General features: G+C 43.5%; 1 protein-coding gene across 2 annotated transcripts in view; it reads left to right on the top strand.

Moving 5' to 3' along the window:
• Nucleotides 1-25,869, top strand: part of MALT1 (MALT1 paracaspase) — a 163,579-nt gene that overhangs the window by 45,658 nt on the left and 92,052 nt on the right. For both annotated transcript variants that reach the window (XM_073620551.1, XM_073620554.1), the window contains exons 2-5: nt 4,085-4,251; nt 8,131-8,252; nt 10,717-10,867; nt 16,545-16,711. In XM_073620551.1, coding sequence (XP_073476652.1) covers nt 4,085-4,251; nt 8,131-8,252; nt 10,717-10,867; nt 16,545-16,711 — 607 coding nt within the window. The remainder of the gene's footprint in view (nt 1-4,084; nt 4,252-8,130; nt 8,253-10,716; nt 10,868-16,544; nt 16,712-25,869) is intronic.

Consider the following 25,869-nt stretch of genomic DNA (forward strand, 5'->3'; position numbering starts at 1 on the left):
AATGGGATCCTCCACCCAGCACAGCCAGCACACCGAATCTTCGCAGTCTCCCAGAGTTAGAAAACAGTCCGGCACTTTATTTTTATATTCTATTGAGGGGATAAAACTCAATAAAACATATTATGGGATTCTCACCTGACTTCAGACAACTTCAGGGACAACTTTCCTATATACAGTCTATATACACTCATCTGCTTCCTCCAGCGCACTTGCTTGTAGAACTTCACTGGCACACTTGGCAAAACAATGATCCTAACACAGCACTCAGATCTTAGAACAACAGCATGTTATAGGTAGGAACCCGAGGCCCCTTTAGCTGTGTAGCAAAAGTCATTGTCCAGTTTACATCCCTGTGGCTACTGATCCCAGCACCAGCTCTTCAGGCACTGCCTGCCTGCCTGGCTGCAGCTGCCCCTTTCACTAGCCCTCCTGGCTAACTCTCCTCAGTCCTCCCAGACTGACACCACAGTCCTCCCAGACTGACACCACAGTCCTCCCAGACTGCTCACCAGCCCACCTGGCTATCTTCTCCTGGAGAACTCCTGGACGTGCTGACTCTCTCCCACTGTCCTCACTTCTGCTCCTGTGCATCCAGGACAGGACTCCTCCATGTGTTGTAGAGGATCCCTTCAGCACCCGAGCCCCAGGCCTGAGGTCACCCCCCCTCCCCAGACAAGGGGGCACCCTCAAGGGCCACTAACCGCTTCCTCAGCACTCCTTCTCCATCTTCCACCCAAGTGCCCATTGCTGGCCTGACCCAAGACTATTTATGAGGTCGTCTGCCCCTTGCCAGCCCATTTTGCTGGGGATTGGCTAAAACCCTCAACAATATGCCAAGCAGCTCCTCCTAACCTCCCTCCCACTCTTCTGGAATCTTCTCCAGGGTTCCAACAAGTAGGGGGAGGCACCAGAGGTGCTGCTTGCTGAGTCTCTCCAGCCTCCTTGAGTCACTCAACCCTGAACCAGATTAAGCCCAGGCTTGGCTGCCAGCCAAGCTCAAATATTCCTACACTAACAACTATGTACACTATCTTAACCACTTACCAACCGGCCCATAGCCGAATGACGGCTGCAGGGCGGTTGGATAACTCTGGGAGGACGTCATATGACGTCCTCCCGGAATTCCCCTCTCGCGCGCCCCCTGGGGCGCGCACCCGAACACATCCGTGACCGCCGGGTCCAGAGGACCCGGCGCATCACGGATCCCGGTAAATGGCCGCTGATCGCGGCCGTTTACCATGTGATCGCGCCGTCAAATGACGGCGCGATCACATGTAAACAGACCGGCGTCATCTGATGACGCCGGTTCCTCTCCTCCCCTCCTGTGTACCGATTGGTACACAGTGAGCGGGGCTGGGGATGGATGGATGTCTGCAGCGCTGTGGGCTGGATGTGTAGTGCCCACAGCGCTGTACAGAGACATCCAGCCATCCATCCATCCATGCTCAGCCATCCCTTACTACTCTGCAATGCTGTGCAATACTCTGCAATACCCCCACAATACTCTGCAATGCTGTGCAATACTCTGCAATACCCCCACAATACTCTGCAATGCTGTGCAATACTCTGCAATACCCCCACAATACTCTGCAATGCTGTGCAATACTCTGCAAAGCCCCCACAATACTCTGCAATGCTGTGCAATACTCTGCAATGCCCCCACAATACTCTGCAATGCTATGCAATACTCTGCAATACCCCCACAATACTCTCCAATGCTGTGCAATACTCTGCAATGCCCCCACAATACTCTGCAATGCCCCCGCCATACTCTGCCATGCCCCGCCATACTCTGCCATGCCCCCGCCATACTCTGCCATGCCCCCGCCATACTCTGCCATGCCCCCGCCATACTCTGCCATGCCCCCGCCATACTCCGCAATACCCCGCCATACTCCGCCATACTCCGCCATACCCCGCCATACTCCGCCATACCCCGCCATACCCCGCCATACCCCGCCATACTCCGCCATATCCCACAATACCCCGCCATACTCCGCAATACCCCGCCATACCCTGCCATGCTGAGCCATGCTCAGCTGTACTCGCCCTCTGTATGTGGCCCGGCTGTGGAAGTCTCACACATGTGGTATTGCCGTACTCAGGAGGAGCAGGAGAATCTATTTTGGGGTGTCATTTTTGGTATGTACATGTTATGTGGTAGAAATATTGTATAAATGGACAACTTTGTGTTAAAAAAAAAAAAAGCGTTTTAACCACTTCCCGCCCGCTGGCCGTCATACAATGTCCTTGACTTTGTGCGGGGATATCTGAATGATGGGTGCAGCTACAGGCATCATTCAGATATCAGCTTTTTCAGCCGGCGATTCCCTACACCATAGGAATGATCATAGTGGCTGTTCCACTGCTTGATCGTTCTTACGGGAGGCGAGAGGGGATGTCCCCCCCCTCCCACGCTTCTACCGACTCACCGCTACGATCTAGGCTTCCCAGCCTAGAGGTGAGATGTGGGGTCTTATTGACCCCATATCTCACTGTAAAGAGGACCTGTCATGCCATATTCCTATTACAAGGATGTTTATATTCCTTGTAATAGGAATAAAAGTGGTCAAAAATTTTTTTTTTTGGGAAAAAAGCATCAAACTAAAATAAATAAAGTAAAATGAACAATAAAAAAAAAAAAAAATTTTTAAAGCACCCCTGTCCCTGTGTGCTCGCATGCAGAAGCGAACGCATACGTAAGTCCCGCCCACATATGAAAACGGTGTTCAAACCACACATGTGAGGTATCGCTGCGATCGGTAGAGCGAGAGCAATAATTTTGGCCCTAGACCTCCTCTGTAACTCAAAACATGTAACCAGTAAAAAATTTTAAAGCATCGCCTATGGGGATTTTTGAGTAGCAAAGTTTGGCGCCATTCCACAAGCGCGTGCAATTTTGAAAGGTGACATGTTGGGTATCTATTTACTCGGCGTAACTTAATCTTTTACATTATGCAAAAACATTAGGCTAACTTTACTGTTTTGGTTTTTGTAAAGCACAAAACAGTTTTTTTTCCAAAAAAAACGCGTTTAAAAAATTGCTGCGCAAATACCGTGCGAGATAAAAAGTTGCAACGACCGCCATTGTATTCTCTAGGGTCTTTGCTAAAAAAACATATATAATGTTTTGGGGTTCTATGTAATTTTCTAGCTAATAAATGATGATTTTTACATGTAGGAGAGAAATGTCAGAATTGGCCTGGGTGCTCTAGAACGCCTGAAGGTGCTCCCCTGCATGTTGGGCCTCTGTATGTGGCCACGCTGTGTAAAAGTCTCACACATGTGGTATCGCCATACTCGGGAGTAATAGCAGAATGTGTTTTGGGGTGTAATTTGTGGTATGCATATGCGGTGTGTGAGAAATAACCTGCTAATATGACAATTTTGTGGGAAAAAAAAAAGTAAAAAAAAAACCTTGATTTTGCAAAGAATTGTGGGAAAAAATGACAACTTCAAAAAACTCACCATGCATCTTTCTAAATACCTTGGAATGTCTTCTTTCCAAAAAGGGGTCATTTGGGGGGTATTTATACTTTTCTGGAATGTTAGGGTCTCAAGAAATTAGATAGGCCGTCAGTACTTCAGGTGTGATCAATTTTCAGATATTCGCACCATAGCTTTTGGACTCTATAACTTTCACAAAGACCAAATAATATCCACCGATTTGGGTTAATTTTACCAAAGATATGTAGCGGTATAAATTTTGGCCAAAATATATGAAGAAAAATTACTAATTTGCAAAATATTATAACAGAAATAAAGAAAAATGTATTTTTTTACAGATTTTTCTGTCTTTTTTCTTTTACGGCGCAAAAAATAAAGAACCCAGCGGTGATTAAATACCACCAAAAGAAAGCTCCATTTGTGTGAAAAAAATGACAAAAATTTCATATAGATACAGTGTTGCATGACTGAGTAATTGTCATTCAAAATGTGAGAGCACCAAAAGCTGAAAATTGGTCTGGTTAGGAAGGGGGTTTAAGTGCCCAGTGGTCAAGTGGTTAATAAGCTTTAGGGTGTTCACTGGAAATACAATGTGCTTTCTCTTTTCTCAAATACGTTGTTTTTACCTTATTTGTAGTTCTACGGAGCTTCATCAGTGTTCCCTAAAAGTCATGGAGCCAGAAGGAAGCCCTGCCCGCACCCTGCTAAGACTAATAGGAGAGCAAGGATGTACAACGAAGGAACTGGCAGATCTTCTACAAAGTATTGGCCAGTCTAATGCCGTTCAGCTCCTGAAACCTCCAGGTGTGTTTTATAAATTGTATGGTTTATAACCCCAAACTGATTTTTTTTAATTTAGGTGGACACCAAAGGGTTCAGTCTCCTGCTAGTCACTTATGTTGCTTTAGGAGTCTAATGCTGAGACGCCTCCATCCTCTAATGCAGTGGTCTCCAAACTGTGGCCCTTTGCCTGCCTATATCTGGCACTTGGGGCACTACTCCCAGTGACACCAAGAAGGGGGCACAATTCCTCCCACTGACATCAATGATGTGGCACTATTTCTCACACTGTATAGAAAAAGATAAATTGGACTTTACTGGCAATGAAGGGGATCACAGACACATACTAGTTCATATAAAAATAACACTTATAATAATATAAAAATAACACTTTATCACAAATAGTTAAAATACATATGGCTGCAAGCCTATTAAAGCAAGATATAATGCATCATAAGCTAACAAGTTCAACTGCTAAGTTCAATGGCCACAATCAAGTATTATAAGTTAGTATTGTAATAACGACTCTCTCATATCACTATGTAATGTGGCAATGAGTGCTCATGAGTCGCTGCATTTCTTTTTTCTGCTTCTTTAGGATGCAGGAGACTTCAATAGCAGTAACTGAAAATAAAAACATAATATATACATATTTACATATAATTAACAGTCACATACATATAAATAATTGCATCCCATATTCCCCCCCAAAAAGTTGAACAAATTGCACCTTGTCTATATGTGCATTAAAGGCCCCTTGGGCGGGCACTGGAGCACAGAAGAGGGCCAGATAGAGGACAGGCAACATTCCTCACGCTGATACCAATGATGGGGCACCATTCCTCCCACTGACACAATATGGTGTTACACTCTTCCAATGGAAGCTCTGTAATGTAGGGTCAACAAATAACCATGGAAATCCAGATGTTATGGTTCTTGCATTACAGCAGGGGGCTAAATGAAGGGCCAGTTTACTGTTTTTCAGGCTTTAGATGGAGCAGTGTGTCCGTGTGAGTGGAATAAACCCTAGCATCAATGGGAGTAAACAATGCCCCATCATTGTTATTAGTGGGAGAACACCATCATTGGTGTCAGTAGCTGGAATGGTGCCACATCATTGGTGTCAGTGGGAGGAATTGTGCCCTATCTAATAGTAGTTAGTCACATTCAACTGGACTTGTTCTGTAATATTTAAGATGTTTGATTGCTTCTCCAAGCTACAGGTAGCACAAACACCTTAATCCAATAACCATATAATGTGTAGACATTGATTGTCCAATAACATGATAGGGGATGTGACAGTTGAGGAACCACCCTTTTCTAGTTACATAATTCCACCCATGGTGGCAGGAAGTCTACACAGGTGTTCATTCCTCAATTTGGCAGAACTGAGCATCTGGTGAAGATATCCCAACAATTCATATTCCTGATATATGTCTGTTGTACCATGTACTTTTGTTAAAAAGTATCCCTTTCTCTTTGTATTGCTTTCTTTGTGTGAAATACCCAGTGATCTTGTCAGTCCTCCTGCTTTCTTATTTCAAACTGACCACGTTAGGCATGACAGCACATCCATCCCAGCATGGTCAGTTTTCTGACTGTGATAGGAGAACGGCCTGCCTGTCCTGTGCAAAGACTTGTGCTGACATGCCCCCTTGCACACCTTTTCACTAGAAAGATCAGTGTACTGCTGTTTTTCTACCCCCACCTCTCTAAGTCCCTTATGCAGCTGAGAATGGAAAGTTTGCGATCACTTACAAAAAAAAGGGGAAAAATGTATTTATAATGTTATGTTTTGCCTTTTATTTTTATTTTAAACTGAATTGGTTGTTTTAAAGTAAGGACTCATGTACTGTATACTTTAATACTGGAAATCCAGGAAGGTAAATAAGAAGCCAGCATCTACACAGGTAGCACAGACACCTTAATCCAAACACCATGGAGTCCTTTGATGTTAATGGTTAAGAACAGGATAGGAGGTGTGAAGGTGGTGTAACCACTCGGTTCTAGTTACATAATCCCATCTTTGGTGCCAGGAAGTCTGCAGAGGTGTTAATTCCTCAATTTACATGGCTGAAGGTGTAAATTGTAGTCAAAACACCATCATTCAACTTTGTAGTGGCCAAACCCATTTAGCAGAACTTGGCATCTGGTGAAGATACTGGAGTTCCATGGAGGCAAATAAGAAGCCAACATCCACACAGAAAATACAGACACCTTAATCCAAGCACCATGGAATCTGTTGATTTTGATTGTCCAAGAACATGATGGGAGGTGTGAAGGTGGTGTAACCACCCTGTTCCAGTTACATACATGGGCGTCCGCAGGTAGGAGCGCGGGGGGGGGGAGCGACCCCCCTGAAATCGGCAAGGGTCTGCCTTGGCCTCATCTGTAGCTGTGCTGGCTCTACAGCTGTTGCAGATCAGTGTCACTGAGCTTACAGAGCTCTTTACTGCCACCTCTGGCTGCTTCCTCTATGTGCACCCCTCGTGTTTGCTTTGCTGCCTGTAATGAATTTCAAAGGGACATGTGGAAACAGGACCCGGGAGAAGGAAGACCACCGTGACTTTACAAGTGGGGGCTGCGAGTACAAGTGAAGGGAGGAGGCTGTTTGTATGGGGGGGGGGCAGATCTGTGTGTGCTTACAGACTTGTGTGTGGGTGGCCTGATATATATATAAAGATGAGGGGGGCAGCTGAGTGCATACAGGTATGATCAGTGAAGGGGGGTGCCAGATATAGGAAAGATCATATCACCTGTCCTGTATACAGCTATATACACATATCTTCCTTCCTGTATTTCTCCATCATCACTGACTGCAAATAAACATCATCTGTCCTGTATATATAGCTGTATACAGGACAGATGATGTATATCTGCAGTCAGTGATGGTGGAGGAAGGTCTCTACATACAGGTAACTGTATATACCCACCTTCCTTTCTGTGTATATATAGAGACCTTCCTCCATCATCACTGACTGCAGATATACATAATCTGTCCTGTATACAGCTATATACACCCACTTCCCTTCCTGTATACACTAATACCATCCATCCCCTCTATATACACATACTGTACACCCCCCGTACTGTACAAGCCACATTTGATCAGCACAGTGAGGCTGCATATGATGGGCACATGCCTGCGCTTTATGGGATAATGACTAAGCCCCTCCCCTTCATTACATTGTCAAAGGGGCGGAGCATGGGTGACCTTAAAATGATGCCCCCCCCCCCCCCCCCCCCTGAAAAAAGTTCTGCGGACCGCCAAGGTTACATAATACCATTTTTGGTGCCAGCAAGCCAGAGGTGTTAATCCCTCAATTTACATGGCTGAAGGTGTAAATTGTAGTCAAAACACCATCTTTCAACTTTGTAGTTGCCAAACCAGTTTAGCAGAACTTGGCATATGGTGAAGATACTGGAGTTCCATGTTCCATGGAGGCAAATAAGAAGCCAACATTCACACAGAAAATACAGACACCTTAATCCAAGCACCATGGAATCCGTTGATGTTGATTGTCCAAGAACATGATGGGAGGTGTGAAGGTGGTGTAACCACCCTGTTCCAGTTACAGAATAACATCCTTGGTGCCAGGAAGCCTGCAGAGGTGTTAATTCCCAAATTTAACTGGCTGAAAGTATACATTGTAGTCAAAATCTTAAACTTTATAATTCAGTTTAGCTGAACTGGGCATCTGGTAAATATACCTTCATACTGGAGTCCCAGGGAGGCATGCAAGAAGCCAACAAACTATACAGTTTGCCAGCAAATGCACAATAACAATATATCAATTTTAGTTTAGCTTAGTTTAGTGTGGAGTTGGTCAGTAAATGTTTGTTAATCAAGATATTGTCATTTTTTTATGTAATGCAAAATGTTACCAATTGTCTGTGTTTCAGGGATAAGAGTGATGGTCCAACCAGAGTCAGTGGCTGTCCAGTCTGGACAAATGGTCAAGCTTTCCTGTGTAGCAACCGGTCATCCCATAGTTAATTACCAGTGGTTCAAAATGGACAAAGAGGTAATGACTACTAACTATCAAAATGAGATGTGTATGAAACAAAATGGCCCATAACTATGAAATGCTTTTTCTTTCATAGTTATAAAACAGGCAGTGTCAATTTAATGCAGTGGAAGGGAAGGGACATGTGCTCATTAAGCACTGAGGGAAGATACTTTAATGTTTATCTGTGTGTTTTTTTATGCAACAAAATATATTCTGTTTAAACCCCCCCCCCCCCCCGAACATAACTACTTTTCTTGCACTCCATGCCCATTTTTTCATCAAGTGAGAGCAAAGAAGTGATTTGATACTTCCAGGTATGGAGGAGCATCTGACTCACTCCCATGACTAAAGGATCCGTCAACCTAGGTCCTTACAAATTTAGAATAAAGACATGGACTGAGTGACATGGGTTTTTATACTGCCACAGCAGACATTTATTAACCAAAGAATAAAATAACGTAACCTTAAAACATACCAATAAGTGCAAGCTCAACAATGTAATGCCCAACAACAAGGGGTCTTTGGGTGTCCTTAAGGCACAATTTTAACTGGAATCATCCATGTCCTCAGCCGTGCCCCAACCGCCTCGAAGACGTTCCGACATCACACATAACTCCATATTCCCCTCCCCCAGGAGACCTCGCTGCTGGGAAAACCACCGCTAACCAAGTGGAAGCGCCATACCTTAGATGGGCCCACTTTTGTAACTATGTAATTACTGACCCCCCAAAGAACCCCTTGACCCGCCAACTGCTGTGACAAAATGAGCAACATACACCGTAGTAAATTATCATTATATATTGTTTTTTTTTGTTGTTGATTTCTATCCATCTCAGAAACCCCAAACACCAGGGCGGGTGGGTGGGAAGCTGCCACTTCTCCTGACTCCTTGGAATGTGAGAGAACTACCTCACTGCAAAGACCCTCTCATCTGAACCCTGCCCCTTCAACCTCAGCCTCCAATCAGGTAGGGGTTACACCCCCACCAAACACACTGACTTAGCTTACCCTGTTCCTCGCTTAGTCGTGCCTCCCCTCCATCCATTTTCTCCTCCAGGTCTCACTTTCTTCTAAGGTGGGCATTGTTTCAGCTTGGCCCAGCTCTGGCTCAAAAATTGTATATCATGCCTTCCTAATTCAGTCCAGTACACATTTTTCCCATCTTAAAGTCCTAATACAAGGGGCATTCTTTGTTTTACATTTATATATATGGACATTTAACCTGTGATGTGGTTCTTCAATCTCAGAGTCCTTAAAGTGGAACTAAGCTTAAACCTGCTCCCACTCCCATTCTAAGCCCTATACTAACTACCTTCTAAAGGAAAGCTGTGTATACTTACCTAATCTAAAGGCACTCTAGTCCAGTCATGTGATCAACTCCCAGCGCTGGCTTCAGGGGGAGGGACAGTGCAGGCCCCACAGTAAGTCTATGGTTATAGTCAATGCCTTTGTTGCTGTTCTCTCCTCTCCCCTGAAGGCGGTCTCTGGGGAGTTTACGTGACGGACCGTGGTGCCCTTAGATTATGTATGTATACACATTTATCCTTTATAGCAGTGTTCTCCAGAATAAGGCCCGTGGTTCAGATGTGGCCCTTGCTTGCCTTTATCTGACCTTTAAGGCCATTCACTGACACCAATGATGGGGCACCATGCCATCCACTGACACCAATGATAGGGCACAATTCCTCCCACAGACACCAATGATGGGGCACCATTCCTCCCATAAACACAATTCCTACCTTGAATACCAACAGTGGGGCACTGTTTGCTCTCTCCAAATCCATGGCATTTTCTAAGCCCACTGGCTGCAGTCTGGCCCCTCTAAAGCCTCACGGTCAGTAAACTGGCCCTTTGTTCAGAAAATTTTGGAGACCCCTGCTTTATCGGGTAAATTGTAGAGGGCTTAGAGTGAGGGTGGGAGCAGGTTTAAGCTTAGTTAGGTTTTGACTGGACTTCCACTTTACGGTAAAAACCAAGGATACTGTTGAACTTTGGCGGAGATCACCATTTGTGTCTTTTTTTTTTTTCAAACAAGTGTCTTTTGTTACACTTTAGTGTTACTAGTCTTCTGCAGCCTCTATGTAACCCCTTTCTGTATACATGTAATTCAGTTAGTGACAGAATGGCATAGCTCAAGGAGGCTTTCTCAATAGCAACAACAGTTGGCCATGTCTGGTTAATGTGTGTTGTCACAACTGCTTGTAGACCCCCACTGGAAGACCCCGTGACAGGGTGACACCATAGGTGCAGAACTGAGAGGCAGGGGGAATGTTGTTACCCTAAAACACTGATTTTTAGGACAGGATCACCATGTGCTTTTAATTAAATTTGCAAAACTAAAAATATTTAAAATTACATTAATGGTTGTTTTATTAAAGTGAAGTTAAAGTGTTTCCATCAACTATTTTTAATATTGGAAGGCCAATGCATATGACATATAACCTGTTGACTGATCATTTTGTTTCATATCCCGATCCAGGTACCATATGGGAACTCATCAGAGCTGGTATTTAACCCTGTGGATGTGAATGATGCTGGCTTATACATCTGCAGAGTAAACAACAGTCACTCTTTTCATTACAGTAACTGGGCACAGCTGGATGTTATTGAAAGCAATCTGGCCTGTCACGGTGAGTTACTTGGCGAGACGAAGTAGATGTAATGAACGCTGACTCCGAAGGACATTCTATAGACCTGTAGAGAGATCTCTGGGCAATAAATACATTGCACAACAAATAAAATGTCACAGACCATTAGAAGTTGTTTAAGGGGATTTCCAATGCTTAGAAAGAATTTGCTTCTCTGTATTTATGCGGTTTGTCTGCATCTTCTCTATTTTTCTAAATAACCCTAAAAGCTTGGCATTGGTTTTGATGGACTACTGGGCTTGTGCAATACGTTTCGTAACGAATCGAAATTCGGCCGAATTTTGCATCTTTCAGACATTTGAATGCATCCGAATGTCCGAATAAAAAAATAACGAATAAACGAATACAAAAGAAATGATAGCGGATATAACGAATGAATTCGACATGATTCGGTAGTTCGTTAAAGATCTAATGAAACAAAAGGTCAAAGTAAATCTTACAGTCCAATCAGCTGATTAATTTTGTGCTGGAGGTTGGATTACTGGCAAAGTGCATTCCTGAGAACTGAGTGAGAAGGGTGTTTGTATTGTATTTGAGCAGAGGAGAAGAGATATTGTCATTGTGTGTGTTAATAGATTCAATAAACAAATGACTTTTCAAACTACGAATCATTACCACAAATATATATATACATACATAAATATCGAATTTCAACAAATACGAACAAAATTATAGCGTATATAACGAATTAATTCGACATGATTCGAGATTCAGTATAACGAATATCGACACTCTACAGAAATAACGAATTATCCGAAAACGTATTAACGTAACATAGCGAATATAACAGAACTAAATTATGTATATTTTACGAATAACAACAAACTGAAACTAAACAAAATTTTCCATTGTGCACAAGTCTATGGACTACATCTAGAAATACCCTGGGTAACCGTGTCATGAAGTGCAAAAATTGCTTTATTGTTTATGTAGCACCCCCCTAGATAGGTACTAGGTTAGGTCAATTTAGTTCTGACCTGCTGTATTCAGTGGGGCTGCATTTCTTTGTTAGGCAAATTTAGTTGTGGCTCACTGTAATCAGTGTGGCTGTGTTTGATTGCTCTGGCCTGTTCTGTGTTTCAGTGGCTGCAGGATTACTTTCTCCCCCCCCCCTGTTTGTTCAGAAATGTCCTGGAAGATAGTGGGCAGGAAGAGTTAACTATGCAGTTGAATTTTTATACAGCCCTGACCAATCCTTGTGGAGAAGTGCCCAGTGGGTGACTGGGAGTGTATATAAATACTCTGAGACTGAGAGCAGGGGGGGTTTGTTTTCACTGAGTAGAAGATCACAGCCTAGGGGGGCTGTTTGCCCCTAGGTAATTCTGCCATGTGTCTGTGGTTCATTGAGGCCTCAGCTGGAGGCCAACTTCTCTGGGAATTTGCTGAAGCTGACTGAGGGGTTGTTGTCGTGCAAGGATCTAGTCTGGTATCACAGAGTGAAAGTGTCTGGAAGATATTAGATGGAGGCAACTGATTATCCAAGGACATTAGTGAGTATAGACTTGTGTGAGAGATCCTAGAGACCGTATGCTGTTGCCATCCCTCTTATGCTTCAGTCAACATGTTTAACCACTTGCCGACCAGCCGCCGCAGCAGTACTGCAGCAGAATGGCACGGCTGGGCAAAATGACATTACCTTACGTTGCTTTGCCCACTAGGGGCTGCTCGCCCCCGGAGGCGATGCGAGTGCCTGGCAGTTGCAATGACCGCCAGGCTCCCGCGATCACTCGTGGCACTGCGAGAGGAGAAGAGACTGATCGTGTGTTCGTACAAAGTATGAACACCGATCTATGTCTTCCCCTAGCCAGTCCCATCCCCCCTTCAGTTAGAACACAGAGAGGGAACACAGTTAACCCCTAGATCGCCCCCTAGTGTTAACCCCTTCCCTGCCAGTGACATTTTTACAGTAATCAATGCATTTTTATAGCACTGATAGCTGTATAAATGCCAATGGTCCCAAAAATGTGTCCGATGTGTCCGCCATAATGTCGCAGTCCCGATAAAAATCGCAGATCGCCGCTATTACTAGTAAAAAAAAAATAATAATAAAAGTGCTATAAATCTATCCCCTATTTTGTAGACGCTATAACTTTTGTGCAAATCAATCAATATACGCTTATTGCGATTTTTATTACCAAAAATATGTAGAAGAATACATATTGGCCTAAACTGACAAAAAATTAGCTTTTTTAAAAAAAATGGGGATAGTTATTATAGCAAAAAGTACAAAATATTGTGTTTTTTTCAAAATTGTCGTTCTTGTTTTGTTTATAGCGCAAAAAATAAAAATCGCAGAGATGATCAAATACCACCAAAACAAAAAGCTCTATTTGTGAGAAAAAAAGGACGTTTTTTTTTTTTGTTTGGGTGCAACGTCGCACGACCGCGTAATTGTCAGTTAAAGCGACGCAGTGCCGAATCGCAAAAAATGGCCTGGTCATTCAGCAGCCAAATCGTTCGGGGCTGAAGCGGTAAAAGGGGGTATTGTGTCTGGTGTCCTGAAGAGCTCAGTCTATTTAATTCTTAGAGAAAGGACTTTGCTCCGATTTCAAAGAGGAAAATTACGCTCAGACCATCATTTAGTTGTGAAAAGACTTGGCTCACAGTTCTAAAGGAGAAAGTTTAGTGTCCTCAAATTGCTACAAAAGGTCACTGGAGTATCCTAATTAACCCAATTATCCGAGCTGAAGTTTCATTAAAGCATCCAAAAAAAGCATACCCCAAGACTGGTTAATGAGTCTGAGGAGTCATCCGAATCGTGTGCCTGGCTGTGGGGTATTTACTGGGAAAACAACCCTGGGCATCTATTCAGCGGCTCCTGTGGGGGTAGTGCTACATTTAAATATATAAGCCTATGTGTAATTTCCTGGCTTCACTTACCATGAAGCTCTTTAGACAGAAATACAAGAACTGTCATTTGACTTATTCTTGATGGATACCAGGACTGTTATCCTTTTCTTTACTACTTGACGAGTCACTGACCTGGAAAAAGCAAAAGATTTACACATGCTTGTTCTGGGTCAGTGACGCACAAAGTACTAGAGCATGAGCCCTAAAAAAACATGGATTTTGTTGTCGGAATGTCCGATCGTGTGTACAAGGCATTAGCTTAAACACCTTCTAGTCCGGCCTATAACAAAATTGACGGCCGGGCGGGCCTTTCGTCCCTTTGAGTGGACGTCATATGACATCCCTTCAGAAGGCGCTGCTTCTGGGGCCACGCAGCTGCGTGATCTGACACAGCCAATGACTGATTACTATACCGGTCCGCTGCCAGTATCATGTGATCACTGTGACCAATCACAGCAGATCACATGACATTTGTAAATAATGGATGGCTTCCATTCATATCATCCATTGTATGCAATTGTGTTGCTCACTGTGACTGATAACAGTGATCACATGGTACAGACAGGGCCAATCACAGCCCATCTGTATCATGTGATTAGCTTTAGCCTATCACAGCTAATCACAACAAAAGTCATTGAATGAATCAGTTTCATTCAGTAAAAATGGTTTCTTATACCAATTAAATTCATTGGTATAAGCAATCATAATGTGTGAAATAAAATTGAATTGATTTTTACAGTGTGACATTTTAATTCTAAATGTACCTATTTTTTAAAATTTTTGTCATATTTCAGCCTTAAAAGGTATTGTAAAGTCTCAAGGTTTTTCACCTTAAAGTGGAGTTCTGCTTAAAAAAAAAAAAAAAATGTAAAAGTCAGAAGCTACAAATACTGCAGCTCCTGACTTTTAATAATCGGACACTTACCTATCCTGGGGTCCAGCGATGCGGGGGGAACAAAGCCCCGCTCGTCTCCCCTTCCTCTCTGCGGTGCTGGCATTGTCACTGTGGGTGCCCGGCTGTGGCTTCACAGCTGGGCATGCACTGCACATGCTCGAGCCGTGTGGCGCGCCGTGGTTGGCCCGGCAATCATCTGGGACCTGTGATGTGTCCCAGATGATTGCCAAGAGGGAGGGGGGGAGAGGTGATCTCCTTTCCGGTGCCGCTGTGCACTGGGAGGAAGTGGGAGCTGGAATCCTCTAAAAAGAGGGTATCCACTCCCCCCCCAAAAAAATGTCATGCCAAATGTGGCATGTCAGGGGGCCACCTTCCCTTAAAGCGGAAGTTCCATTTTTGGGTGGAACTCCGCTTTAATGCATTTTATGCATTAATGTGAAAATCCTTCTTTGCTGCAGCTGCCCACAAAGCCCCACCCTTTCTCTTACCTGAGCCCATCCGTTCCAGCAATGTGCATGAGCCCAGCGGCTCCAGACACCGTCTCTGTCCTCACTGGATAGATTGATAGCAGCAGGAGCCATTTGCTCCCGCTGCTGTCAATCAAATCCAGTGGGGGGGCGGGGCCGAGTTCCGCTGTCTGGGCCAATGGACGCAGCAGCGGGACTCAGGAGCACGCCCCCACGGGTGCCCCCTTGGAAAGCGGCTTTCCATGGGGGCACCTGATGAAGGGGAGGAGCAAGGAACACTGACGGGGCACCCCAGAAGAGGAGGATTGGGGCTGCTTTGTGCAAGGGTAAGTATAACATGTTTGTTTTTAGAAAAAATTAAAATAAATTAAACCTTTACAATCACTTTAATAAAGGGAGTCCAATAGGTTTTTTTTGTCAAGCAACATGCTAACAGGTGTAGAGAGTATAGAGATAGCCCCATCAGTCTGTTGCTGCTCCTTCGTTGTCAAGTCACAGGTTGAAGTAGCCTTTCTCAAACTTTTTATCACAGAGGAACCCTTAAAAAAAAGATCAGGTCTTGAGGAACTAATTCCTTGCTGTCCAGTGGAAAGAAAATTACCCCTATACAGTTGTGGTCAGAATTCCACCCTTATGCCCCGTACACACGGTCGGATTTTCCGACGGAAAATGTGTGATAGGACCTTGTTGTCGGAAATTCCGACCGTGTGTGGGCTCCATCACACATTTTCCATCGGATTTTCCGACACACAAAGTTTGAGAGCTTGCTATAAAATTTTCCGACAACAAAATCCGTTGTCGGAAATTACGATCGTGTGTACACAAATCCGACAGACAAAGTGCCACGCATGCTCAGAATAAATAAAGAGATGAAAGCTATTGGCCACTGCCCCGTTTATAGTCCCGACGTACGTGTTTTACGTCACCGCGTTTAGAACGGTCGGATTTTCCGACAACTTTGTGTGACCGTGTGTATGCAAGACAAGTTTGAGCCAACATCTGTCGGAAAAAATCCTAGGATTTTGTTGTCGGAATGTCCGAACAAAGTCCGACCGTGTGTACGGGGCATTAGAGACAGCAAAAAAGATCACTTGTGCATGCCACTGACTCTGCCAAGTGGTGTTGACCCTGGAGCTATGCAGGTACCATCAAATGAGAGGTCAATCAGCCACAGCTCAAGTAATCCCTAGCAACTTCTGAAGGAACCCTAGGGTTCCCCTGAACCCTGATTGAGAGTGGCTGGGTTGGAGGCAGGGAGGTGACTTAGCTGTGTTGCTTACCTGCAGTAGGGAAAAGTCAGGTCACTAAGCTGGCTGTGATGCATGGTAAGGCTTAGGACTGGATGATCAGAAAAACAGGTAGAAACAGCTCCCGTGTATTTCAATTGTGTATTTAGATATTTGTTCAGCTTTGAATATCACATGCCATTTTTTTTTTTTTTTTGTAGGGCTATTCGATGACAAACTACAAATCAGCAACCAACCGCAACCCCAAAAACTTCTTGTAGGGAGCAGACTGCTTTTGGAGTGTGGTGCAGTGGGAAAACCGCTGCCCCGTTACCAGTGGTTCCGAAATGGTGTCGCTGTGATAGGTGCTACAAATAGAGCTTTCGTGGTAAGCAGAACAATAAATGCTTTTTTAACAATGACAAAGTTACACCACATTTACCCCATGTGTGATTTATCATTAGATAACAGATGTATATGTCAATAAATTAAGATGAGCAATGAGTTAAGAAGTTAGAAAATAAGAAGAAAAAAAATCTCTATATTTAGTGTTGTATTATGCCGCGTATGCACGGGCGGACTTTTCGACGGACTAGGTCCGGCGGACTTTTCGACGGACTTTCAAAAGAACGGACTTGCCTACACACAATCAACCAAAGTCCGATGGATTTGTACGTTATGACTTACGACCGGACAAAAATAAGGAAGTTCATAGCCAATAGCTGCCCTAGCGTCGGTTTTTGTCCGTCGGACTAGCATACAGACGAGCGGACTTTTCGATCAGACTCGAGTCCGTCGGAAAGATTTGAAACATGTTTTATTTCTAGGTCCGTCGGACTTTTGGGAAAAAAAGTCAGCTGCAGCCCACACACGGTCGAATTGTCTGACGGAGTCCGGTCCGCCGGTCCTAGTCCGTTGAAAAGTCCGCTCGTGTGTGTGCGGCATTAGTGTTAAAACAAAGAGTTTTAAAGACTTAGTCCACTCTCCCAGGTATGTTTTATGACTTTCTACTCACTTTTATTCATCGGTAAAGAAGAATAAAGCATAGTATTACCCTTACAAAGGTTATTTCAGCATAACACAGAAAACAATTATTTCTCTGGCTATTTGCTACACATCTCTGTATGCTCCAGTCCTAACCTCCCTGCCTTCAACTAGGTTCCTCCATTGGGCTACCTGAAATGAGCTCAAAAGCACTTTGTTTTTGCCAGACCTGGCTCTCCAAATGCCTAATGTACTATACAGTTAGGTCCATGCAGTGCCTTGAAAAAGTATTCATACCTCTTGATATTTTCCACATTTTGTCATGTTACAACCAAAAACCAAAATGTATTTTATTGACATTTTATGGGATAGACCAACGCAAAGTGGCGCAAAATTGTGGAAGAAAAAAGATAAATGGTTTTCCACATTTTTTACAAATAAATATCTGAAAACTGTGGCATGCATTTGTATTCAGCCCCTTTACTCTGATACGCCTAAGTAAAATCTAGTGGAATCAATTGCCTTCAGAAGTCACCTAATTAATAAGTAGAGTCCACCGGTGTGTAATTTAATCTCAGTATAAATACAGCTGTTCTGTAAAGCCCTCAGAGGTTTGTTAGAGAACCTTAGTGAACAAACAACATCATGAAGGCCAAGGACCACACCAGACAGGTCAGGGATAAAGTTGTGGAGAAGTTTAAAGCAGGGTTAGGTTATAAAAAAAGATCCCAAGCTTTGAAAAGCTCACTGAGCACTGTTCAATCTATCATCCAAATATGGAAAGAGATCCACAGCTCATGTGGGAGAATCTATCCACAGGACAAATATTAGTTGTGCACTCCATAAATCTGGCCTTTATGAAAGAGTGGCAAGAAGAAAGCCATTGTTGAAAGAAAGCCATAAGAAGTCCCATTTACAGTTGGCGAGGAGCCATGTGGGGGACACAGCAAACATGTGGAAGAAGGTGCTCCGGTCAAATGAGACCAAGCTTGAACTTTTTGGCCTAAAAGCAAAACGCTATGTGTGGTGGAAAACTAACACTGCACATCACCCTGAACACACCATCCCCACTGTGAAACATGGTGGTGGCAGCATCATGTTGGGGGGATGCTTTTCTTCAGCGGGGACAGAGAAGCTGGTCAGAGTTGATGGGAAGATGGATGGAGCCAAATCCAGGGCAATCTTAGAAGAAAACCTGTAATGCCGCGTACACACGGTCGGACTTTTCGTCTACAAAAGTCCAACGGACGCTGACGGACTAAAGCTGGCTGGTAATCCGATCGTGTGTGGGCTTCTCCGGACTTTCAACGGACTTTTTTAGCCTCAAATCCGACGGACTTTAGATTTGAAACATGCTTCAAATCTTTACGTCGTAAGTACGACGGACCCCGAAATCCGCTCGTCTGTGTGCTAGTCCGACGGACAAAAACCCATGCTAGGGCAGCTATTGGCTACTGGCTATGAACTTCCTTATTTTAGTCCGGTGTACGTCATCACGTACGAATCCGTCGGACTTTTGTGTGGTCGTGTGTAGGCAAGTCCGTTCGTAAGAAAGTCTGCCGCAAGTCCGCCGAAGGTACGTCGGAAGTCTGTCGGACAGGCTGTCGGACTTTTGTAGACGAAAAGTCCGACCGTGTGTACGCGGCATTAGACTCTGCAAAAGACTTGAGACTGGGGTCGAGGTTCACCTTCCAGCAGGACAACGACCCTAAACATACAAACAGAGCTGCAATGGAATGCTTTAGATAAAAGCATATTCATGTGTTAGAATGGCCCAGTCAAAGTCCAGACCTAAATCCAATTGAGAATCTGTGGCAAGACTTGAAAATTGCTGTTCACAGACGCTCTCTATTCAATCTGACAGAGCTTGAGCTATTTTTCAAAGAAGAATGGGCAAAAATGTCACTCTCTAAATGTGCAAAGCTGGTGGAGACATCCCCAAAAAATGACTTGCAGCTGTAATTGCAGTGAATGGTGGTTCTACAAAGTATTGACTCAGGGGGGCTCCATACAAATGCATGCCACACTTTTCAGATATTTATTTGTAAAAAATGTAGAAAACCATTTATCATTTTCCTTTCACTTCACAATTATGTGCCACTTTGAGTTGGTCTATCACATAAAATCCCAATAAAATACATTTATGTTTTTGGTTGTAACATGACAAAATGTGGAAAATTTCAAGGGGCATGAATACTTTTTCAAGGTACTGTATATATTTGGACACAGGCACAATTTTCATACTTTTGGCTCTGTATGCCACCAGAATAAAATTAAAACGAAACAATCCAAATTAATTTGAAGTGCAGACTTTCAGCTTTAATTCAAGGGGTTGCACAAGTACACATTTTATTAACTGAAACCATTTTTATACACAGTCCCCCCATTTTCAGGGGCTCAAATGTTATTGGACAAATGAATATAATCATAAATAAAATGCTCATTTTTTAAATATTTTTTTGAGAATCCTTTACTGGCAATGACTACCTGAAGTCTGGAACCCATGGGCATTACCAAAGACTGGCTTTCCTCCTTTCTGATGCTTTGCCAGGCTCTAAACGCAGCTGTCTTCAGTTGTTCTTTGTTTGTGGGCCTTTCTGCCTTTAATTTTGCCTTCAGCAAGTAAAATGCATGCTCAATTGGGTTGAGATTGGCCTTTGCAGAATATTTCACTTCTTCTCCTTCAAAAGCTCCTGGGTTGCTTTTGCGGTGTGTTTTGGATCATTGTCCACCTGTACTGTGAAGTGCCATCCAATCAACTTTGCTGCATTTAACTAAATCTGGGCTGACAATATATCTCTAAACACTGCAGAATTCATCCGGCTGCTTCTGTCTTCTGTCACATCATCAATAAACACCAATAACCCAGTGCCACTGGAAGCCATGCATGCCCATGCCATCACACTGCCTCCACCATGTTTACAGATGACGTTGTGTGCTTTGAATCATGAGTTGGTCCAAGTCTTCTCCACACTTTTTTCTTCCCGTCATTCTGGTACAGATTAATCTTAGTTTCATCCGTCCAAAGAATGCTTTTCCAGATCTGGTCTGGCTTTTTTAGATGTTTTTTTGGCAAAGTCTAATCTGGCTTTTCTATTTTTCAGGCTTATGAATTGTTTGCACCTTGTGGCAAACTCTCTGTATTTGATCTCATCAAGACTTATCTTGATTGTAGACTTTGACAATGATACGTGCACCTCCTGGAGAGTGTCCTTCACTTATATATTCTTTTTTTTTTTTTTATGGTTGAACTGGATGGACTTGTGTCTTTTTTCAACTTGACTAACTTTGTAACTATGTAAGTGTCCTTCACTTGTCCGGATGTTGTGAATAGTTTTTTTTTTTTACCTTAGAGAGGATCCTGCAATCATCTACCACTGTTGTCTTCTGTGGATGTCCATGCCTTTTTATGTTGCTGAGTTCACCAGTGTGTTCTTCTTTCCTCAGAGTGAACCAAACTACTGATTTGGCCACCCCTAATGTTGCTGCTGTCTCACTGATGGATTTGTTTTGTTTTTGTTTTTGAAGCCTTACAATGGCCTGTTTCACTTGCACGGACAGCTCCTTTGAACGAATGATGTAGGTTCACAGCAACAGATTCCAAATGCAAATACTACACCTATGCTGCGTACACACGATCGGAATTTCCAACAAAACCGCAGATTTTTTTCCGAAGGATGTTGGCTCAAACTTGTCTTGCATACACACGGTCACACAAATGCTGTCAGAAATTCCGAACGTAAGAATGCGGTGACGTACAAGACGTACGACGAGCCGAGAAAAAGGAAGTATAAATAGCCATTGTGGCTCCTTCTGCTTGATTCCGAGCATGCGTGAGCTTTTGTGCGATGGACTTGTGTACACACGATCGGACTTTCCGACAACAAGTGAAGTTGGTGGAAAATTTGAGATATTGCTCTCAAACAATTGTGTGCAAAAATTCCAAAAGCAAATGTTCGATGGAGCATACACACGTTCGGACTTTCCGACAACAAGCTCACATGCTTCCCGTCGGAAAGTCTGACCGTGTGTATGCAGCATTAGAATCAACTCCAGACCTTTTTACCTGCTTAATTGATGAAGAAATAATGAAAGAGTACCCACACCTGGCCATGAAACAGCTTTTGATTCAATTTTCCAATTACTTTTGGTCCCTTGAAAAAGGGGAGATGGCTATTCTTAAGAGCTGTAATTCTTAAATCCTACCACCGATTTGGATATACATACCCTCAAATTAAACCTGAGAGTGTGCACTTTCAGCCCATATCCACTATATAACTATAGCTTGAATATGTTTTGGTAAATACCTAAAAAAAAAACTAAAACTTTGCCTGTGTCCAAATATAATGTATATGGACCTAATTGTATATAAAGATAGATATGTTAAAAATATATTTGGGAAAAACATTAGGTCAAGGCACAGCAGGGTGGCCATAGACATGTTAAGATGTAAGTGGGCTAAAATTATGCTAGTTAGGTGTTACCCTGGAACGGGAGGGTAAGGGTTAATGCCTTTCCCGGTTCCTTGGTTTTGGCAGGTTATCTTTTGGTCCAACCCATTGGTCCTGTGATATAAAAGAGGGACTTCTCCGGAGCAGGGAACCCAATACTAGAGAATGCTACATTTGGATCCCTTGATCATACATAGACTCTATCTTTTGCACATAGCTTAAGTTAGGATTAGGGATGTAGGAGAAATATTGTTTTACATGTTGGACTCTGGGATTTCTTTTCTAAGTAAACCTTTGAAATCTTGTCCGTCCGTCCCCGGTCTGAAGTTATTCAAGGGGTGTGATGCAAGTAACTGGCACCTTTTTACAGTTTAGGTCACTGAGCTACTTTGGAGTATGAAGACAAGAGTACTAAAGTTTATACAATGTGTAGATACAAGTGGTTACCTAGAGTAATGGAGATTTATCAAGCAGCCTGTCATGAAGCATGTACCTGGGGCAGGTGGGATAGCCTTGTGCAGGAGGGAGTTGTTGCCGGCACTCTCTCCATGAATGGTCCATCTCCCATAGCAAGTGGAGCAGGCTTGCGCTGCACAGGTCCACAGCCTGTAAACGTGTACAGAAGAGTTAAAGGAAGTCAAGTGCATGCATAAAGTCCACGCTAGGTGAGTGGCGAGATCCCATACCATTACTGGGAGTAAGGTAGCAGTGATACACTCGACAGGTGGATGTGAACAAGGCTTAGGATGTCCCTTCTAAGTTACAGAGAAGGTGTACATTGTTGCGGGGACCCAAGAGTTAACTAGAGAACAGTTACAATGCAAGTGTACACATTGTACGTTCATCTCTAAATGCAGAGGCCCACCCTAAGGTTGAATATTTGCCCACGGCAGCCACAGCTTTGTCGCAGGGCATTGATGAAAATGGCACAGAGCAAAGGTACCCTATGTGTAATGCAGTGACTCTATTCCAAGTGCCTAGCGTAGCCCAGAAGAACCCACCCGGGGGTAGTCCTCTAATGTGACCCAAACTTGGTGCCCAATGAGTTCATGGGAAAACATGGAAGAAAGGTCCATCTTCAACCTTACCCCATGTGCAAAGATGGTAGATTGCCCTTTTAAAAAATTGTTGTTCCCTTAAAATCATTCTAAGAAAGAGAATAAGCTCATTTCCTCTTGGCAGGATCATAAAATACAACTGGTGGAGCTTAGCTGAGGATCTCTTTGGAGAGAAGCTGGCAGATGGAAAGAGCAGCTAAGGAGAGAACAATGACATAAGAAGGAAAGTCTTTATTCTTTCCTACTGTTAGGATGGGCACACTAAGGTTCACCACAATTTGAAATAGAACTGATGGATGATTGATTACTTGAGAACTGATGATTGCAATAGAAGAGTTGTGATTTAATGGACTTTTGAAGAAACCTGTTAAAATAAAATGAAGTTGGACCAATCTTCAGCCTGATTCTGGTGTCTGAAGTGGGTCCTTAGTAACCTTGCTGCCCTGTAAAGCCTATGCTAGACTTAACATTTCTAGTACAATAGTTTTTATTGAAAAAACACACTTTTTTGGGTTAATCAAAGCAAAAGTGCAAAAACACCCAGCATCCAGTGCTGGAAATGGCAACAAGTGTCCGGTCACGATGGCCCAGAACTGAGTGAAGCAGAAGGGGTGGGATTACCCACTAGACTGAACATTTTATGATGTACCCACATGGAGAAGTAGGATCCCAGTGTAACCAACTATGTGCAAACCTTGTGTCACCTACCTTGCGGCTGAGCCTGAGGTGCAGAGGGAGGCCTCTCATACAGCCCAGACTCTGGGACCACTGATGTTGCGACAGTGGCCTTGAGTGCACGGTGAGGTATGAGTGCTTGTGTAGTCTTGCACTGGTAGTAGTGATGCATAGCAGGTGCATCAACAGAGCTGGCTGGAAAGCTGGAACAGCAGATGATAACAGGAACAGCAGACTGTGGACTGGTAGACAGCAGGCAACAGTGGGCAACGGCTGGTAGCAGGTGCAGGAAGAAAGACTAGTAACCCACAGTAGAAGAAGCTCCAGGTGGAGCTAGGCAGGTGCAGGAAGGGCAGATGAACAACTTGATGCGAGGTCAGACAAACCAGGTCAGCAACAGATGGTCAGATGCAGGCATAGACGGCAGACAAGGAATCGTCAGGGTACAGGCAGAGGTTGGCAACACGAGATCAAGCAGATGAGCAGAAGAGAGAGCCAAGTCCAGAGACAGGCGGAGGTCAAAGCAGGTAGCATTCAAGCGAAGTCAGGAGCAAGCCATGTCAAACACAGAAGTCAGCAGAAGCAAATACAGGAACACGGGTACAGCTGCAGATCAGACAGCAATGGACTAGTGCAGCTGCTGCACTTATATAGGCCACTTGGTGCCAGTGTCAATGGCTAATGCATGCTCACATACACATAGGCATGCATGGACGCATGCGCATATGTGTTCGCCTGAGCACAGTAAGATGGGTACCAGCAGCCCCATGCCTGCACATTTGCATGTGCCTCAGAGCTTCTATATTGCTATATCCAGCATGTTCCTGACACATGGTCAGGCTAGGGGATGGTGCTCATTCATTCATCCATCCATCCTGAAACATCCACTGCATAGGGTGATTAGGATGTGTCAGGGCACGCCCAACACACCCTGTGCACACACCTATGAGTGTATGCTCTAAGATGCTAATTGCATGTAGGATAATCTGGCAAAATGTTGCATTCTGCATATGAAAAACAAATTGTAAAAAATATATTTTCCCTAGAAGTCAAGCACTGAGTATGTGGATACTGTGTACAAGATCCTTGTCAAAAATACTTAGTAAGTGGCAATGAATCACATAGGCCACCATACACTAACCTGCCTGGCACCTATGCTTTGTATTGAGTTTTGATTTGAAAGTGTAAAACTGCTGTCTGTTCTTTAATCAGAAGGAATAAGGAAAGTCTGAAGTTCTTCATTTAATTTGCACAGCTTCCCCTGATCACCACTTCCTTATTCGTTTAAATCTGCACTTTGTGCAAAATCTGTTATCTTAATTTTTAGATGTGTTACTTTGTCTCAAAGGGTTAGTGCAGGCAGAAAGCATGCCAATACAATGCAATGGTAAGAATGAAAGAACCCCATAATACAGACCTAAAACCTTGGCAGCCTCAAGGTGGAAGTATTTCCCAGTCAGGCCTTGCAATTAGAAGACATAAAGCATCGGCGGGGATGCTGAGCGACACCATAAGCTGTATGCGTCACTTGTAAATGGGCGGTAGTTTCCAGTGCTGAATGCAGGACAACCATAGCATGGACAGAAGTCAAACGTGGTGCTTTGCATTTATCAAGGTACATGTGTTAAGCATAGCTCCCAACTGTCCCTGATTTCGAGGGACTGTCCCTGATTTGGAGCAATGTCCCTCTGTCCCTCTTTCCTCCTCATTTGTCCCTCATTTTGGTCTGATCTATATAGTTGTATATAAAATGCACTTTTTATCTTTCAAAAAGTGTTTCCCAGTGCTAAAACTTTCATCCAATTTCTAAATTGCTGCATTTGTCAATTTTAAAAGCCAATATAAGGAAATATTAGTGGTAAAAAAAACTCTTGTGGATTTAAATAACCTTTTTTTTGGTTATGTCCCCTTTAAGGGGCGTGGCAGGGGGCGTGTCCTATGCCTACGTACGTTTGCTAGTAGGTGTCCCTCATTCCCATCTCAAAATGTTGGGAGGTATGGTGTTAAGTGTGGCTGTTTAATGTCCACGGAGTGTAATTTTAAGATGAACCTACACTTTAAGTTTGTCAGATAATTTCACAAGCTGGAGCAATATTATAGAAAAATTTTATTTAGGAATATTGGTATAGCGCACAGTAGGTTCCACTTTTCAAGGTGTGTTTCCCTTGTGTTCCTCCTTCTGTAGACACTTTGAACTGTATATAAACAGGATATTTTATGTTTGATATCACTGCAGCTTGTGCTGCCTGTACGTAGTATCAAGGTCATCCATTCTTCACTATCGGGATCTTACAAACATTTACTTGTTGTTTATCACTAATGCTCTCCTAGCAATAGCCCAGGATTCGTTGGACTGTTGGCACCCGAGCACAATCATG

This window comes from Aquarana catesbeiana, linkage group LG01 (assembly GCF_042186555.1).
Source record: "Aquarana catesbeiana isolate 2022-GZ linkage group LG01, ASM4218655v1, whole genome shotgun sequence".
NCBI lineage: Eukaryota > Metazoa > Chordata > Amphibia > Anura > Ranidae > Aquarana > Aquarana catesbeiana.